The sequence below is a fragment of the Heterostelium album genome (assembly GCF_000004825.1).
Source record: "Heterostelium album PN500 unplaced genomic scaffold PPL_scaffold1, whole genome shotgun sequence".
Taxonomy (NCBI): domain Eukaryota; phylum Evosea; class Eumycetozoa; order Acytosteliales; family Acytosteliaceae; genus Heterostelium; species Heterostelium album.
The window spans coordinates 1,615,812-1,635,039 of NW_008805063.1; the positions used below are offsets into that span (position 1 = coordinate 1,615,812).

General features: G+C 31.8%; 6 protein-coding genes and 1 non-coding gene across 7 annotated transcripts; 4 read left to right on the top strand and 3 right to left on the bottom strand.

Annotated features, from left to right (window-relative positions):
* Positions 1 to 4: 4 nt before the first annotated feature.
* PPL_00690 (uncharacterized protein) lies at positions 5 to 2,156 on the bottom strand (the record flags this gene model as incomplete). Its single annotated transcript, XM_020571712.1, has 4 exons — positions 5 to 52; positions 1,221 to 1,256; positions 1,547 to 2,106; positions 2,147 to 2,156. 4 exons carry the CDS (start codon positions 2,154 to 2,156, stop codon positions 5 to 7), a joined length of 654 nt encoding a protein of 217 aa, XP_020438235.1.
* Positions 2,157 to 2,341: 185 nt separating this feature from the next.
* On the bottom strand, positions 2,342 to 4,739 carry PPL_00691 (uncharacterized protein; the record flags this gene model as incomplete). The annotated part of the gene is made up of 5 exons (XM_020571713.1): positions 2,342 to 2,387; positions 2,597 to 2,719; positions 3,226 to 3,615; positions 3,772 to 4,029; positions 4,078 to 4,739. 5 exons carry the CDS (start codon positions 4,737 to 4,739, stop codon positions 2,342 to 2,344), a joined length of 1,479 nt encoding a protein of 492 aa, XP_020438236.1.
* A 490-nt stretch (positions 4,740 to 5,229) lies between these two features.
* On the top strand, positions 5,230 to 6,076 carry PPL_00692 (uncharacterized protein; the record flags this gene model as incomplete). Its single annotated transcript, XM_020571714.1, has 2 exons — positions 5,230 to 5,508; positions 5,999 to 6,076. 2 exons carry the CDS (start codon positions 5,230 to 5,232, stop codon positions 6,074 to 6,076), a joined length of 357 nt encoding a protein of 118 aa, XP_020438237.1.
* On the top strand, positions 5,842 to 5,912 carry PPL_00693. The gene has a single exon. It is a non-coding gene; the product is annotated as a tRNA-Pro (tRNA).
* Positions 6,077 to 6,494: 418 nt separating the features above from the next.
* Positions 6,495 to 12,874, top strand: PPL_00694 (uncharacterized protein; the record flags this gene model as incomplete). The annotated part of the gene is made up of 11 exons (XM_020571715.1): positions 6,495 to 6,734; positions 8,598 to 8,918; positions 9,152 to 9,357; positions 9,425 to 9,743; positions 9,806 to 9,903; positions 9,982 to 11,718; positions 11,802 to 11,820; positions 11,885 to 11,991; positions 12,137 to 12,422; positions 12,513 to 12,604; positions 12,679 to 12,874. The coding sequence occupies 11 exons, from the start codon at positions 6,495 to 6,497 to the stop codon at positions 12,872 to 12,874; spliced, it is 3,621 nt and encodes a 1,206-aa protein (XP_020438238.1).
* A 515-nt stretch (positions 12,875 to 13,389) lies between these two features.
* PPL_00695 (B-box zinc finger protein) lies at positions 13,390 to 18,058 on the top strand (the record flags this gene model as incomplete). Its single annotated transcript, XM_020571716.1, has 6 exons — positions 13,390 to 14,574; positions 14,636 to 15,530; positions 15,834 to 15,867; positions 16,087 to 16,168; positions 16,981 to 17,046; positions 18,050 to 18,058. 6 exons carry the CDS (start codon positions 13,390 to 13,392, stop codon positions 18,056 to 18,058), a joined length of 2,271 nt encoding a protein of 756 aa, XP_020438239.1.
* A 204-nt stretch (positions 18,059 to 18,262) lies between these two features.
* Positions 18,263 to 18,976, bottom strand: PPL_00696 (uncharacterized protein; the record flags this gene model as incomplete). Its single annotated transcript, XM_020571717.1, has 2 exons — positions 18,263 to 18,273; positions 18,787 to 18,976. 2 exons carry the CDS (start codon positions 18,974 to 18,976, stop codon positions 18,263 to 18,265), a joined length of 201 nt encoding a protein of 66 aa, XP_020438240.1.
* Positions 18,977 to 19,228: the final 252 nt, after the last annotated feature.

Below are 19,228 nucleotides of genomic sequence, written 5' to 3' on the forward strand. Positions count from 1 at the left end.
TAATTTAATGTGAAATGTTGAAATAATAAATAATATAATGAATATGTTTTTGCTAAATAAATAAATAAATTGTGAATTATATTGAAATCAATCTTTTTAATACAATTTTTAAGTATTTTACAAATCTAAAAAACTAAACTAAAAAAAAAATAGTCTGTTTTTTTTTTTTTTTCGATCAAGATTTTAAGAGATTGAAATTTAAAAGGAATATTCTAAAAAAATACAAAAAAACTAACTACTAATTATACTTTAGTTATTTATATATTCTAATTCTAATGTGTTTAATTTTATATATTAAAAAATAAATAAATTTGAGGTATAAATAAAATATTTGGATTGAAATGTTTACGTTTTACAAAAAAGAACAAAGCACTATGCTGGAATTCTTCCTTTTTGTTTAGATTGTTGTTGGACAGTGGTAGTTAGAATGGCACAATAAGATGAGTGCTTGTTTCAAAAAAAAAATGACGAAATAAATTAATTAAAAAAATCATATTTCAAAACAAAATGACACCATTTTGTGCCCCACAGCCATCAAAAAATTCAATCGAATTTCACAAAAAACCTAAAAACTTCAACTTATAACCAAATTTGGAATATGTGGTATAATTATAATGGTTCTATCAATCGCAACAGTAAACAAACTTTTTCTTTTTTAATTTAATTTACAGTCAGCCAAAGTGTGTGACTCTTGATCATATGAGGTCATAGTGAAAAAAGTTAACAAATTCGCGCACACGATTTTAATTAAAGCAAGCTGTAGGTAGCTGATTTTATCATAATAGACCTGGTCAAATAAAAATCTTTTAGATTCTTTTCAATATTAATTAAAAAGTGATAATATTGTATAAAAAAATAAAATAAAATAATAATAAAATAAAAGTCAACTTTAGAAAGCAAGCTACACCATCTAGTTTAATATTATATACTTGAAATTCAGATAAATTCATTGTCCAAACTAGGTTTAGAAATATAACTTTAACAAAAGCACAAAAAAGAGAAAGGAATTAAATAATAATAATAATAATAATAATAATATTAACTTAACGAATGTTAGTTAATCAAGAGTAGAGCATATTTAATATCTATGATAGCATTTTAAGATCATCTATAATACATACATGTTTGATTGAAATTTTATTAAATTGATATGTTGATGTTTTAATGTTTTCTCGTTCCAGAATAAAATGTTCTTATAAATATCTATTTGGTTGGATTACATCAAACATATTGGTTATAGGCGAAATACTGTAGATCTATGGTAAGAAGATGCAATCATTATAATACAAACCAAAAAAAATTAGAACTTTGCAAGTTTGAATTTTTTGATTGGACATGTGATTAATAGTAGTTGTTGCACAATTCTGCTGTTATTTATTTTCGAGTACACATCCTAACAATAACAACTATTATAGCAGCAAGCGAAATGAAAAAAGCGACTATATTCAGAATATCTTTTTTGGTGAGTCGTCGTTCAGACGTCTACAAAATTGGTATTAGTTAGTTAGTTTTGAGAGGGGATTATTAATATAGATAATATACATACATCAGCCACTCTTTCATAACGGTAAAGATCATAGTCACCAGCTGGAAATGGAGATGAAACAATCACATGATTGATATCACCACGTGTAGTTAGTGAAACTCTTGATAGTCCCAAGTCCTCTTCGATAAAAGACAATGATACACCTTCACGATAAACACGTTCTGGTAGCTCATCATCTCTATTGAAAAACAGCCTGACTAGACGAACTGGAGTGGTGGTAGTGGCAACATAAGCAGGAGGTAAAACCACAATGGGATTTACTTGTACATAAATGAATGGTCCAATTCCACCTGCGTGTCTAAGCGAACCATCAACATTACGAATAGTATCGGCAGGGTCAAGACGAATCATAGGAGCACCAAAGTTAATAGATGCAGCTGCATCTCGGTCAGTATGAGCATCGGTAGGTGACCAGAACAAATCAATCGGTTGTTGAGGTACATATAGGTATGGTGATTGACGAATTAAGTCCTTTAGAAAGGAGTAGGTAAAGACTGTATCACCCAAACCTATCTCATCTACATTTCCATTGTAATACACACGATAGTATTCCATGATTGCTATATTTATAATTACTATTTAACTAAATGAATAAAATACCACCTGTCATTTATTGAAGACATATTTAATAATCAAGAGGAAGTTATCTTAAAATAAGTGAAATCTGATTAAAAGTGCTAATAAATTAAGTCTTTATTAATTTAAACTCAAAATCAAGCAAAGACAACTAACGATACACAAATATGAGAAGTATGTGTTTGTTTAATAGAAATAATAAAATATAATGTTTTTTATTTATTTAATACTTTTGAAAACGATAACAAGAAAATGAACCGATAGCCTGGTAAAAAATAATTATTCTGGTTTAGTTTACTAAATTGGTATTAGTTATGAGAGGTGGTGCTGAGTATTTAAATGAGGGGATCTATTCATCACAATAACCCATAACTAATACCAATTTAATATTGACCAGCAGGGAAAGGAGATGGAACAACCACGCGATTGGTTTCACAAAGTTAAATTTGTATTGGACTCAAGAACGCGAAATACATGAGGATGACAGATTCTGGTAGACTAACATGATATATATAATAGGCCACACCAATACCATTGACAAACGATTTAACTTGACAAACAAAATCTGCAGAATGTGGGCCAATACAGAGATGGTCACTAATATAAATGAATGATTCAATGCAACCAGTGTTTGTTTGAGAACCATCATCAATTCGAATTGTATAATGGAAGTCCAGACTATTCATTGGAACCACTGTGACAATTGACAAAAGATTAGAACAAGTAAATGGTTGTCAATGTTAACCAATATCTTAAAGATTTTCATAATCCATTCGATTCTCTCTCATCAACACTTTCCCTGTGTAATGTACACTCTCTATTTTATTTTGATAAAAATTCTGAATTTAATTTTAATTATTTGATAAGTTATATAATGAATGATACAGCACTAACAAAAAGATACTTAGCTAGAAAAAAAGATTGATGATAGCTAGACAGACATTATGAAAATAATGTTAAATTTGATTCGTTAACTAAGGGTGAAACCACACTAATTTTAACAAATATCACTTTAAAATGATTTAGAAGAAAAGAGATATATTTTCTTTGGATAACAATTCATAGAGTAAATAGATAGCATATCATGTTCAAGTTATAAATGCATTTGTGTTTGTGTTTTATTTTCAATTGATGTTGAAGAGGATGGTTGTTGTTGTTGTTGTTGTAAATCCAATGACCATTTATCAATGTTCATAAGTTGTTTACCGAGTGGTGTGAGTGTCGGTAGTTGATAATCGATGGATTCTAGAGTAGCAAATTGTTTGGAGGTGTAAGTTGGATGTACACCTTTGTGATACCAGTTCAGCTGTTCCAGTGCGTATCGGTCGTTGAGTGGCACCGCTGGAAGATGTGCAGAGTACACCACCTCTCTTACGGCGGTGCCAGAGTGCACCTCGTCGTTGCAATGCGGAATTCGCCAGTCCCAGAAAATGACATCGCCTCTTTGCATCGGGATGTGTTGCAGCTGCTTCACCAGCTCGGGATCGGTCTCACTGGAGAAATCGAATGCATTGCCACGCTTCAGACGCGTCGAGGTCAATGGGATCTGAGTGATATTGTTATCGAGCGATTGGTTGATCTGCTCATAGATATCGGGATAGCGCTCACGGAAGTAGTCGACGCAGCGCGAGTGGAACGAAGGAATACACCAGAATCCACCGTTTCCAGGCTCGACCGTATCGCTCAGCGCCACGAACGCTTGGATCGGCTGCCAGAAGCGCAGAGGGATCAACTCCACAGTGTTACTCTCCTTCGAGATACGTTCGCCTCTGAACAAATGGAAAGGATTACAATCGAGATGAGTACCAGTTCCTTTCTGAACGGTCGGTTGGTTCCTAAGTAGTAGTTGTTCAGCTTCGTTGCCATTACTACTATCATCATTGTTCTCCTTAGTTTCATTGCTTGAACTATTATTAAAAGGTATTCTAAATCCACAGCGATTTACAAACATATACATATGTTTCGGATCGAAATGTTGATAGTCGTTTGGCCACTGTTTGGAGTTGGCGTCAGAGTGCGAGTAGGTGGCATCGTAGAGCTGCTCGAACGACTTGTAGAGCGATGGATGCTCTCTGATTTTGTACATTGCTTGGCCGTGGTAGAAGTTCACCATTCCACCGAACCCGGTGGATACCTTTGACATCTTGTCCTCTTGGAGTTTCAGTAGCTGTGACTCTTCGAACGATCCTATCTTTAGCGATTCATCAAAGTGGATGCCAGCCTGCTTGGCCAAGTATCGTCTGATCTCCATTTGATGTTCGGTCATCAACGACTGATCTGCGTCATTGCCAAACAGGTTACGCTTTACAACGTAACCAAACTCCTTGTAGTGAGCAATGTCTTTATCATCCAATATATTGACATTGTCATCAATTACCAATGTCTTATTACTGATATTTCTATCTAATGTCATACTTTGATGTCTATTACTATTATTATTATATTTAAAGTAATATCTTTTTTGGATGTTATTATTGTTGATGTTGTTGTGACTACCACTACTACCACTACTACTGTTGAAAAGACAACAACTACTACTTCTTTTTATATTTTCAATAAAACAATTGTTGTTGTTAATGATGATATGTTGATTTCTAGTTAAAAGTCGTCCAAACATAACTTAACTACAACAACAAATAGCTAATAAATGATGATGTGACTGTTAGACTTTAGTCTAAATTGGAAATGTAATTACATTCAATGATCTGTATTTTTTTTATGACAATGAAACGAATAAATAAAAAAATAAAAAATGTTTGCAAAACAGAAATTTGTCGTCGGAATTTATTAAAAAATAAAATTTTAAAATAATTCAGTTTTAAATCCGGAGTTAGAGTATATGACGCGTAATCTAATGTACATTTGAAGTATTAATTATTGTTTTATTACCTACTTCTCTTACTTTTTTGGATAAACTTCCATTAGAAGGTGATTAATTGTTAAAATTATTGAATTTGATCAAAGCATACGATTTTTTTTTATTTTTTTTATGAACAAAATCTGGTTGGCAAATACTTGTTAATTTTTTTAATTTTCTTTTAATTCATTTTCTGTTTCTAAATAATTTTTTATTTATATTATTATTATTATGAGCAGAAAAAACTGTAATGGATATAAAGAAGTATTCGGATTTCGAAAGCAGAAATCTTCATCTTGTCTCAATAATTAAGGAATGCGAAGATCGCAATAGAATTGAACTTGAAAGACACATACAAGATCCAGAGGAAATGGATAGTGAAAGTGAGGCAGATGAAATCAAAAGAGAGCGAGAGGAGATTGAAAAAGAAAGAGAGGAGATTGAAAGAGAAATAGAGGAGATAGAAAAAGAAAGAGAGGTGATAGAAAGAGAAACGGTACCTTCACCAAACTCTGGTTTACCAGAGATCGTCACTCGAGTGCCAACTTGAATGGCTTTACCCTCTTTCATATTATTAAAGTATTAGCTAATATATATATTTAAAACCTATCTAGAAATATCTCTTTTGTGTACAATTACAATCTAAAAAATAAATTGTAATTAATGATAAGGTAAGTGAAAGCAAACAATTTAAATAAAACTATTGTTGATGGAGTTTGGTGATCATCATTAAAAATCTGTTTCATGGTATTTTCAATCATGATATTAAAAGAGACGTAAAAGATCTTTATTCATTTTAAAATTACAAAATTACCATATTTTAATCTCAAAACCCGAATATTTTTTTTTCTTTTTCATCATTGGCTCCATAGTTGAATGGTACAATACTACCTTTGGGTGGTAGTGGTCTGGGTTCGATTCCCGGTGGAGCCCCAAAATATTTAATACTTAAAATACCGCCTGCGGTATTTGAAAAAAAAAAATAATAAAAAATAAATTCTCTCATGAAATCCTTATAGAATCCTTCCAACTACGTGCCACCACTTTATACTGTTGTTCATCAACACGCAACTACTGTTAGATCTATTTTATCCTAATACTACTCAACTTATTAATTAATAATTTATAACAATAATAATAACATTTTATTGGCTATATTTCTCACGGCCTGTGTGAGAATGTAAATATAACATAAAACACGAACTAGCAGGTTAATATCAATACCTGCAATTTGTTGACTGATCATGAGTCAACAAATCTTTTTTGCAAAACAAAAAAAAAAAAAAAAAAATCCTTATATCTAAATGATGGCCATCTCAGTTCCCTGGACGGATTGTAGTCTCACAGCAGTTCCTTTCCTTTATCAAACGTATATACCACAAGTACTGTAACTATAGACTTCGTAATTGGAAGCACTCGTGCATCAAGTTCGACGGTCCTATTTGTACTACTGTCCACTTCACCCACCTTACTGCTGCTATCGTACATTCGTTATGGCAGGCGCTGTCCTGTGAAATGTTTGGTGATGGTACCCATTACAAGCTGGAAAATACCGTCAAGAGAGCAGTCACCCATTACACCAAATTAATCGATGCCAATTACCACAAGCTTAACTTCACGATCGCTAATTCAATCTCCCAAGGAGTCACTGTCGATTGCTCTGCATTAACGCGTAAATTTAAATCTGATTGGAATCTTAATCCTTCCAACTACGTGCCACCACTTTATACTGTTGTTCATCAACACTCAACTACTGTTAGATCTATTCTATCCTAATACTACTCAACTTATTAATTAATAATTTATAATAATAATAATAATAATAATAATAATAATAATAATAATAATAATAATAATAATAATAATAATAACATTTTATTGGCTATATTTCTCACGGCCTGTGTGAGAATGTAAATATAATATAAAACACGAACTAGCAGGTTAATATCAATACCTGCAATTTGTTGACTGATCATGAGTCAACAAATCTTTTTTGCAAAAAAAAAAAAAAAAAAAAAAGTTCCTGGATATATCCAAGTCAAAGCGCCTATACTGCGTAACAGCATATTCCAGCTGTACTCTCACACCTTCCCCATCAACCACAAGCGCACTGGTCATGTCTGTGAGTTCTGTGGTTACACCTTCACTGAACTCTGCAACCCACATGAGCATTTCTTCTTCAAATGCAGGAATGTAGTTTCACAGCAGTTCCTTTCCTTTATCAAACATATACCACAAGTACTGTAACTATAGACTTCGCAATTGGAAGCACTCGTGCATCAAATTCGACGGTCTTATTCGTACTACTGTCCACTTCACCCACCTTACTGCTGCTATCGTACATTCGTTATGGCAGGCGCTGTCCTGTGAAATGTTTGGTGATGGTACCCAATACAAGCTGGAAAATACCGTCAACCCATTAAACTAAATTAATCGATGCCAATTACCATAAGCTTAACTTCACAATCGCTAATTCTATCTCCCAAGGAATCACTGTCGATTGCTCTGCAATAACGCGTAAATTTAAATCTGATTGGAATCTAAATCCTTCCAACTACATGCCACCACTTTATACTGTTGTTCATCAACACTCAACTACTGTTAGATCATTCTATCCTAATAATACTCAACTTATTAATTAATAATAACTATAAACAATAATAATAATAATAATAATAATAATATTTTATTGGCTATTTCTCACGGCCTGTGTGAGGATGTATATATAATATAAAACACGAACAAGCAGGTTAATATCAATACTGATCATGATGAGATCGATTCCTTTTTTTGAGTCATCTTCTGATTGGATGTATTCTATCACTTTCTTCTTGAAATGGTAATCATAAGTAGAGTCTGATATCGCAACGACTGCTTCATATATAAGACCATGGTTGTGATAATATAAATTAAATAATGGTATAATAGTAGGAATGATAATAAATAATAAAGGGATTGGTTGTTGTACTAGTTAGTTCTAAAGAAAACAAATGATGATCAGTTTTTATTTTATCATTTATCAAAATTTAATTCATTGGCTTATGCACAATTGTTCATAGTTTATAACAATAATCGAACATCATTGGAATATAAATAATCAGGTGCTGAACAATTTAACAAAAATGATCAAAAAAAAAAGTTCTTAGATTTTTGGAAAATTCACATGACCAAACACAAATGATCATTGATATTCCAATTATTTTTTTTTATTTGATCAAGATGTTTCAGTTGAAGGTTACAAGTAAAGCAAATTATTTATATCAATAAATGTTCAATTCAAATATCATCAAAGTAAAAATTTAATGAAAGAAAAAGAATATTTAATAAAATTCTAAAAATTCTATTACTCTTATAAATTTGCTTTTTACTTTATTTGCAGAGATACTGCTCTTGAAGTTTAGGCACCAGATTTTATAGTTTGGGATAAAAAAAGTAATAAATTAATTTGCACTATGTCACCCAATCAATGTTGATTATAATTAATTAATAAAATGCATTTTCAAATTAATAAAATCAAAAAAAAAAAAAAAAAAAAAAGTAAAAAAAAATTGAAGATCATAATTTGCTTAATTTTATTTAGTTGATCAACACTATTTTTTTTAATTTATTTAATGTTAGTTTAATTTGGAGCTATCTATGTCTAAAACTTATTATTCATTCGACTCGTTACTAAAATGTAACGTTGAATCACAAAAAGCAGAACAATCAGGTTTAGTAATCAAGAATGGAGGTATCAATGACTTGTTTGTTATTATATCGAAATACGGTGGCGATACAGGTGTCGGTTGCCCAAATTTTATAAAATTGAAACACATTCCAACAGGTCAAAAAAGAAAATTGGAACCTCTGGAAGTGACAGGTGCTTTGTGTGTCACAATCTCCAAAATGTCTAACAATCAATACCTTTTCAAAACAATCGAGCTTCCAAGTCAAAACCATGTATTACAGATCTTACCCTTCCCCACCGACCAAAAGAAAATAGAGGATCTAGCAAGCACTACTGAATTTTTCACACACTCAAAAGTAGGCTTTTATAAAGTAGTCAAATTACCAGAACGAAACAAACATATAAAGAAATATATAGTATTAAATTCAGATACCATGTTGTTAGTATGTACTATAAAATAAACACATTGTAAAATACATATGTACTAACAAATAATAATAATTAGAATGTATATACCGAATATCGGTGTGAACATCCATCTCTTCAAAATAGAGCAACCAATGAAATTCAAGTTTTGAAAACAATGTCCCGCAGTAATACTCAAATATTAAAACTGTTATTCGATTACCACAGCAATGACAAATCAGTCTATTCAACAATAACAGAGTTTGGTAACATGGATATCCATCAACTGTGTGATTTATATCAAAGGTAAGTTATAAATTTTAGCTAGTATATTTGCCTAAAAACATTCTAACATAGTCATCACTATAAAAAGTAACTATATATCCGAGCCAAAGAAAAGTAAATATATATCCGAGCCAGAGAAAATTAAATATATACCCGAGCAAGAGATATGGCTTTGTCTCAAACAACTCTTAGTTCTTCGGAAAGAAATGGAGATTAACCAAATTGTACATTGCGAAATAAATGGATCCAGTGTATTTGTTAAGCAACAGTATACAAATAGTTTACAGCTTTCTTTGGGCAACTTTCATAAGTCTATCTTCATTGCCAAGAACAATGGAGCTGAATCATCATTGAGTAATGGCTGTGAAAGCGAGAATGGTGAAGCTGAAGGTGGCAATAGCAATAATGTAAGTTATATTTGGATTAGAAAGAATCATTTTTAATAAATACTAAAATCAAACATTAATAGAATGTTTTAGATAAAGAAAATATATCTAGAATGAAAGGTCATGATGGAGAGAGTGATATTGTGGGAATTGGAAAGGTTATTCAATTGTTATTGTCATGGTAAGTTCAATTTAAAAATAGTGACCAGTATTGATGTAAATTGTTAACTAACAACAATTTTTTTAATTCATTATCCAGTAACATAGATGATGAAATTAATTTTAATAAATTATTCAATGACAAGAATACTACTAGAATTTCACACGAGGGATATTCACAGGAGTTAATTTTATTCGTCAAAGATTATCTGCTGGGCGCCAAACGAGAGGATATTGACACTCTTCTCTCGATCTTGGATGAACACCTTCGAAAAAAACAATTTACAATATTCTATAATAGCTCATCTCCTTTTACATTCCAAAGTGATATGTATATAACAGTTTTGGTACTCGGTGATCACTTTGACCAAGAATTAGGAGTACTACCGATAACACTCCAATCTATCAAATTAGGAAATAGATTCAACCGACCTATTCGATCAGGTTTACCACACACTTTAAAACAAATAGAATTTGGTGATCAGTTCAACCAGCGATTGGAAGTTAATGTTATACCGGAATCAGTCACCACCATCATATTTGGAAAGGAGTTCAATCAGAGTTTGCAAGCGGGTGTCTTATCAAGCCAATTGAAAGTATTGATTTTCGGTGATAGATTCAATCAGGTATTGAAGCCAGGTGATCTTCCACCAAATTTGGAGAAATTGAAATTCGGTAACGATTTCAATCAACCATTGGGACCAGGTGTAATTCCATCAAGTCTACAGAAGTTGCAATTAGGATACAGTTTCAATCAAAAGATCCAAGCCGATACACTGTCAGACAATATTCATACTCTTACATTTGGAGAGTGTTTCCAAGGGGAGATCGAAAATCTACCAAAGGGAATAGCTACACTTGAGGTCCCAAGTAGTTACAGTCAGAATCTTCCAATGGAAGAGTTACCAAACCTTACAACATTGAAAGGAGTTAGTCAATGGATTAAAATTCCAGAATCTGTCACGAGCTTGACATTTGGAAGACATTTCAACCAACCTATATTGGTAGGAATGCTACCAAGGAGCCTTGTTTGTCTGGAGTTTGGTTCGGATTTCAATAGTAAAATATATCGACGTGCAATACCTAATAGTTTACGCACCTTGATATTTGGTTATTCTTTCAACCAACCGATTAAGAAGTTACCATCCGGCATTGAAGTATTGACATTTGGCGATTCTTTCAACCAACCAATCGATGGCAGAGTACTTACGAAAACAATGAAATCATTATCATTAGGATTGCAGTATAAACAACTACTTCCTACACTTCCATCATCTACACAGACAGTTCAGCTTAGTGATGGATATCCTCACCATATTCATTCATCAACAACTACACCAAATCTTACTTCTTTCAAAATTGGAGAAAAAGAGTACATCAACTATATCCGAGCATTAAACCAAAACAAAATCGAATATCATTTCCCAGACAATTCAGATAAAAAATTTACAATATTACAATTACAATATCACAAAACCAATCCAAGTAGTAAGGTATTCACCATCGTCAACAATACCTGTACCGATTTTATAGTTTATATTCGATACAAGAACAATACCAAACAACTAGATTCCGTAAATCATTATTTATCCAATCACCTTCATAACAAAGTAACATTACACCCACAACAATATAGTTCCATCGACCAAATCATAATCATGAAATTCACCAACAAAATATTGATTTCCAATATTTTTAATATTCAAGAGTCAGAACCATGCGAAATTACTCTTTCAGTTAAACATTCATTCTCATTCAACATTTACAATCAAACTCCTTTAATGTTTCCAGTGCATTATATCTTGAGTCCCGAAGAACTCGAACATATAAAAGAAAAGTATCTTGTAAACAACAAGGAATATAATATAGTATTCACATTTCGAAATGGGGCCAATACCTCACATCTGTTGATAGATAAAGAAACTCATCAATTGGTAATGTATTTTATTTACAATCAATATCAATATACTATACTTACTAATATGTCAATTATCATACTTTAGTACGTTTGTAAAACTATGACTAAACATTTAGGTCAAGCATTTGAAGAAATCAAAGCTCTAAAATCAGTGATCGGTAACAGTCATTTCGTTCAATATGTAACTCATGAGTATGATTCGGGGAAAGAAATACGTTTGCTTACCAAGTATTGCAATGGAGGTGACCTTTCGCTTATTCAGAAATCAATTGTCAATTGGTAAGAGTAAAAACAATATAAATTTTCTTTTATTTATTTACTCTTATTTAATCTTTAGGAATGAGAATAATGAGAATAATAAATATCAATTCTCAGAGAAAAAGATTTGGTCATATGCATCACAGATGGTAACCTTTGTTCAAGAGTTGGATGCCAAGGGAATCTTGCACGGTGATATCAAACCTGGTAATATCCTTTTAGAAAATAACAAATTAGTGTTAGGTGACTTGGGTAGCAATATAATAACCAATAAAATCCAAGATGGTGCCAATTTAAATAATGATCCTGCTTTGGTGAATGCTCTAAAACTTGCACCAAGAGGAACTCAAGGTTTCAAAGCACCAGTAAGTACCACTCTTGTTATCTTTTTGGAACCAATCATGCTTGATTTCTAATCTTTATTTTATTTCACTAACAACCATAAATTTAATAAGGAAACCAATAATGTAGATATAGGAAATAGAATCTATACAATTGCAAGTGATTTTTATTCAATTGGTTCATCTTTACACTTACTTATGACAACGTAAGTAAAGTTTTTTGATTTTGGATCAACAAAACAACAATATAGAAATACTAATTTTAAAAACAATTCTTCAGCTTCGGCATAGATGACAAACAATATCGCATTGCATTTTTGAAAGATCCTAACAAGGTTCAAATATCAAGTAGATACTCTACTGACCTGATTATTTTTATTCGAAAATTACTTTCAATTGATCCTGAAGTAAGGGGTGACATTGAAACTTTTCAAAAAGCCATACCAAGTCACGCTAAAATCGGATCTAATAAATAAAGAAAAAAACTTAATAAATTTATTAAAACTTTGATACAATAAAAGAAGGTCTCTGATTCTATCACCATTTATCTTTAACAAACATATCATTCAGGCATTTTATGCGTATGCGCAATAAAGCCGTTATTTAAATAGATATATCTATTCTTTACCGTTTAATCATCCTCAACTTTACCAAAACAGGATGTCATTTCGTTCTCCTAATCAATAGGTGTCGATATAAAGTTACCTTCGATGGTAGCAATATTTACTCATGGTTAATAAGACTAATTCGAATGAAGTAATTTGTTGCCCAATTTGAATTTTAAATGAATTATCCTGAATTTTATCTGATCAAATTAAAAAAGACTAAATAAATGTATTGTGTTGCATTGTAAAAAATAATTTAAGTTTAAAAAATTCTAACCCCAAAAAATAAAATTTACTTTTTTTTTTTGATCATTGATCGAGAAAAGATATCCAAATAATAGAAATAATAATAATTTAAATTATCACACAAATATTTAACGTTAACAATGACAAAATGTTTAATTCATCAAAGATCACACGAAATCATTTGTTATCAATGTAATAGTTTATTGTGTTCCCAATGTTATAAAGATCATTCTGATCATACCGATCATGTGGAACATATTTCAGATATCAAACATGCATTCAGTACATTAAGATTAGATGATATTAAAGGCGATACCACCACAACAACCAATAATGATTTTAATAATGTTAATAACCATGGTAATATTTTTCATTCACAAATCAATGATATATGGGAATCATTAAGATCATCGACATCCAGATATCAAGCATTATCAAAAACAGAGAATGAAATCAAACAATTCTTTGAAGAAATGCATCAATTTCTAACCATTAAAGAACATAAACTACAAAGAGATATTATCAATGATAAACAAACAATCACAAAACAAATCGATAAAAAAATCATGAATTTGAAATATTTAGTTAATATTATAAATATCTCTAATAAGTTAAATAATAACGATATTAGTAATAGTGAACTTAATAATGATATTTGTGATGATCAGTCAAAGATAACAGATACCACAACATTATATTCAACAACAACAATAATGGAATCAATAACAACAAGTTCATCATTACAATCATTCATCAATCATAATAATCAAACATTATTCAATGAATATCTTGATCTATTCGATACTGATGAACTTCTCAAACAACACACCAATGATACGTCATCATTATTATTAGATATCATTCATAAATACAACAATCAATTCAATGAATCAACAACAATCACAGACAATAATAACTTAGCATTATCATCATATAAATTATCAATAAAACAACCTGATTTCAATCAATTGAATTCAATCATTGAACAATCAATCAAACTTGATAAAATAGAATCAATAAATACAACAACAAACAATCACAATAAACAATCATATATTTCCACAACACATTTACAAAGTGATCAGCAAGTAAATGTTGACAACGCAGATTTGGACACAGGCCACATAACATGTAAATTTACCGATCATTGCAATACTATTGATGACTTGCTTATTGCTTTGAAAAATGTGGATATAGTTCCATTATCATACCCTTTAATGCTTGGTCCTTTGGCGATAATCGAATTGGAATCTAGATTGATATATTCAGTTCTTCAAAGAGATTGGCCATTTGATAAGATATTAACTGACATCAAAGGCACAGAAGTAAGTGTAATATTGATTTATCAAAATTATTGAATTATAATAACTAATTAAAATTTTATAGATCGAAATAAAACCTTTTGATGGTGATTTGCCAAATTGGTGCGTGTATCTCCTCCCATTGAAACCAATCTATGACACTTCGATGTTGAATACTATCATCTATTTCAAACATTCCAAGTGTGTGCTTCATGGTGATTTTTGTAAAGTGTCAATGCCTACCTCTGACGAGAGAGATACACTACTGGATTTGAAATTTATAAGTACAGATAGCAACAAGTACTGGGTATATGACAACTCTATACTTCGTCAGATACAGTCTCTCCGAAAGGAAATCCCAAAGGTTCAATTCGAATTCTTGATGAAAATTAAAAGTGACCTCGACTCTATACTCGCTAGAAATCAAATTGTATTTCAAATGATTGACGATTCACAAACATTGGTATTTCTCTCGCCAAATCCAATGAATTCTAGTTTGATAGAGTTCAACGAACTTATAGATTCTAAATACAAGCTAGGACAAGAGGAAATCACATGTACAAAATCGAAACTTGTTATGGATGTCATTAAGGATATGTTCTATGGAAAACAATCAACATTTCACTTTACTAAGCTTGGCAATGGTGTTTATGAGAAATCAGTGATTATTTACATGTATGGTCCAATCAGCGAAATCGATTCAATCTCCAAAGAAATTTCCAAATCGTCCTATCAGTCATTCCAATTGAGCACAAATATCAACATGGAGAGACAAATTCTCAAAGATAATGAGAAGGAGCTGCACCAATTCAAAGTTAGATTTGCATTTGTAGGAAACCACATTGCTGCATATGGTAATTCCGATTCAATAGTGAAGCTTTTCAAATTTATCGTGAAAATGTTGAATCGCCCCATAGGTGCTGAAATGACTTATGGTATGGATGCAAACGTTAAAGCAGAAATAGAATTAGGTGAGCAAGGTACATTATAATATTGTTTAACACTGTACCTTATATTCTCACACAGGCCGTGAGAAATAGCCAATAAAATTTATTATTATTATAAATATTATTATTTAGTAGTTATTATTATTAATTAATAAGTTGGTTAGTATTAGATTAGAATAGATCTATTCTACTCTAACAGTAGTGAATGTTGAACAACATTATAAAGCGGTGGCACTTGTTGGAAGGATTTAGATTCCAATCAGATTTAAATTTACGCATCATTGTAGAGCAATCAACAGCAACTTTTTTTTTTTTTTTTTTTTTTTGCCAAAATAGATTTGGTGGCTCATGATCAGTCAACAAATTGCAGGTATTGATATTAACCTGCTTGTTCGTGTTTTATATTACAATTACATTCTCACACAGGCCGTGAGAAATAGCCAATAAAATATTATTATTATTATTATTATTGTTATTAATTCATAAGTTGAGTAGTATTAGGATAGAATAGATCTAACAATAGTTGAGTGTTGATGAACAACAGTATAAAGTGGAGGCACGTAGTTGGAAGAATTTAGATTCCAATCAGATTTGAATTTATGCGTTATTGCAGAGCAATCGACAGTGACTCCTTGGGAGATAGAGTTAGCGATCGTGAAGTTAAGCTTATGGTAATTGGCATCGATTAATTTAGTGGAATGGGTGACTCCTCTCTTGACGGTATGTTCCAGCTTGTATTGGGTACCACCACCAAACATTTCACAGGACAGCGCCTGCCATAACGAATGTACGATAGCAGCAGTAAGGTGGGTGAAGTGGACAGTAGTACAAATAGGACCGTCGAATTTGATGCACGAGTGCTTCCAATTACGAAGTCTATAGTTACAGTACTTGTGGTATATATGCTTGATAAGAGAAAGGAACTGTTGTGAAACTACATTCCTGCATTTGAAGAAGTAGTGCTCATGTGGGTTGCAGAGTTCAGTGAAGGTGTAACCACAGAACTCACAGACATGACCAGTGCGCTTGTGGTTGATGGGGAAGGTGTGAGAGTACAGCCGGAATATGCTGTTACGCAGCATAGGCGCTTTGACTTGGATATATGCAGGAACTGAGATTGGAGAACCAAAGAGTGACCAATCTGGATGGTTAGTTGACCTTCAGTACGGCGGACACGGGGGTACTTGTGGTTGAATAGTACAGAATAGATTTCCTTCAGAGTTAGGAGACTACCATCATCAGCAAGGATGGGATTGCCCGGTATGACTCTGGAGAAGTGATTGTTTCTAAAATCCACCCAAGACGAATGGAATAGTTTGAAGGAAGGTGAAGAAGTTGGATTAGTAAATTTTTTGGCACAATCAAGCATGGATGGCCAAGTTTTTAAAAAACCAAATGAGTTGCTTCTACTTAACAACAGGAATCTATTAAAGACCCATATCTTATAAGCAGCAGAGCGAAGAGATAGATCTCACAAATTCAGACCACCATCATTCCAGTGAAAGCAAGACCTGTCGAAAGACATCAAAGCGGTGAACTTTGGCATCAGGTGAACTGGTGAAGAACCAAGAAATAAGTCTGTTGACAATCTTGATTTGATCAGGTGTGGGTGATTCAAGATAGAAGTGATAGAAGAGCATGGGAATATATAAGATTTAATTATGGTTGATTCCCCCTAAGAGTATAAACATTATATTTATATAGAGCTAGGTTAGCTTTAATGAGATTGATTATACTTGCCAGTTTGGAGCAGTGACTATCCGGGTTGAAGTTGACACCTAAGGATCTATCAGGGATGATGGAGAAAGGGAACGGAAGGTTAGCAGAGGAAGTGTTACCGAGCGGAATGATAAACGATTTACTAGAGTTAACGTCCGCAGTGGTGGATAGTTTGAACAGGTTAAACCAGTAGATGACTCAGTTCATCCAAGTTCCGAGTGAAAGCACAAGTGTCATCAGCGAACATGAGCAACTTGATTCTTTCGAGCAGTAGATACTTCAATACAAATCTCTTTTGTTCAAGTTTGATTGGAGCAGAACAAGGTAGTCCAACTATATGAGAATCGGCGATGATCGCTTTCGCCAAACACTCTATCGTGAGGACAAAGAGAGCAGGAGAAAGGGGATCACCTTGCTTGGTGCCTCTATTGATGAAAAAAGATTTGGTTTTGAAACCGTTCACCAGAACAGAAGAGTGAGAGTTAGTTAGCAATGACATGATTAAAACCATAAATAGGAGCGGAACACCGATATGTAGCAGTGTACGTTTGATACTATTATGTGAGATTGAGTCGAAAGCTTTCATGATATCAATCAGTGTGATCAATCCATCAAGATTTCCAGCTTTTGCAGCGTCAATAATTTCCTTGAAGAGTATGGTGTTGTCATGAATGAATCTACTTGGTACGAACCCATTTTGAAATTTATTGATAATCTCATCCAATACTTTGGTGAGTACAGCAAAAATCTGAGAAACATAGGTATCAATAGTATCAGACTGATATACATTTATTTGTTATAGAAAGTAATAAAAAAAATATTTTTTATCATAGTACTTTTAAATTTATTTTGAAGAATGATACAAAGTAAAATGTTAACAGAAAGATAAAAGATTTTTGGAAAACTTGATTTAGATTACTGAATGGCACAAGTTATTGGTTTAAAATACAATTCCAATTGTTAACAGTTTCAAGACTAAAGAAAAACTAAGCAAAAACAAAAAACTCACATAACACAAATACTATTTGTATAAAAAGAGTATATTTTTAAAAGATTACTATAAAATTTTAAATCATTCAAAAAAAAGAGACGATTTTTGGTTTTTTTTGTAAAGTCCACCACAAAAATTTTTTTAAATGACTGTCATTATTTGTTTAATTCCATGGAAATTAAAAAATTTGAGTGGTTGACCCCCAAATTTTAATTTTTTCTATCTGTCTTTGAATGGAATGAAACAAATGAAAGTGGCATAATACAAATTTATCTCTAGTTGAGATTAAATAACATAAATAAAATTAAAAACTAATTAAATTAATTTATAAAATAAGCCTGGAGTAGTTCAATTAACATAAATAAATTAAATACAAATAAATTTAATATCCTTTTCTGTCATTAACTGAAGATAAAAGTCACTATAGTTTTGCAAAAACTAAAAAAAATTTGGATCTATTAATAGAAATGGTTAGATTACAAAAAAAAAAGTATCAAATATATTCTTAAAGTAACTGTCAAACATTTAACTGCCAAAGGTGGTGCAGGTATTTGTTGTTGTTATCATCGTCATCATTACCCCTACCACCACTACTAACATTTGTTATTCTTGCCGAACTTTGTTTTTTAGTAATCTTACTTCCAACTGTTCGAATACCAGATTTAGTTGTAGTGGTTGAAGTAGTTGTTGTTTTGGTTTCATGAACTTCTCCACCATCACTGGTTCTATAGTGATGTGTAATAGCTTTACCGCTACCACTGAGAGCCATGTCAGAATGAAGGATACTTTGATGTGGGGAATCAATTTTGTTGTCATCTTGGGAAGTAATAGTTTTTAGTGTAGTGGTAGTCTTTGAACCCCTTCCACTCTTTTTCTTTCCTTTACGTGTTACAAAAGTTCCAAAACTTTTTTAATGTTATTTTATGAAATTGTTTTTGTGTTAATTCGTCACGATTAATGATGAGTCCACAAACCAAATTCAATTCATATTAATTCAATTGTCAGATTACAAATTAAATCT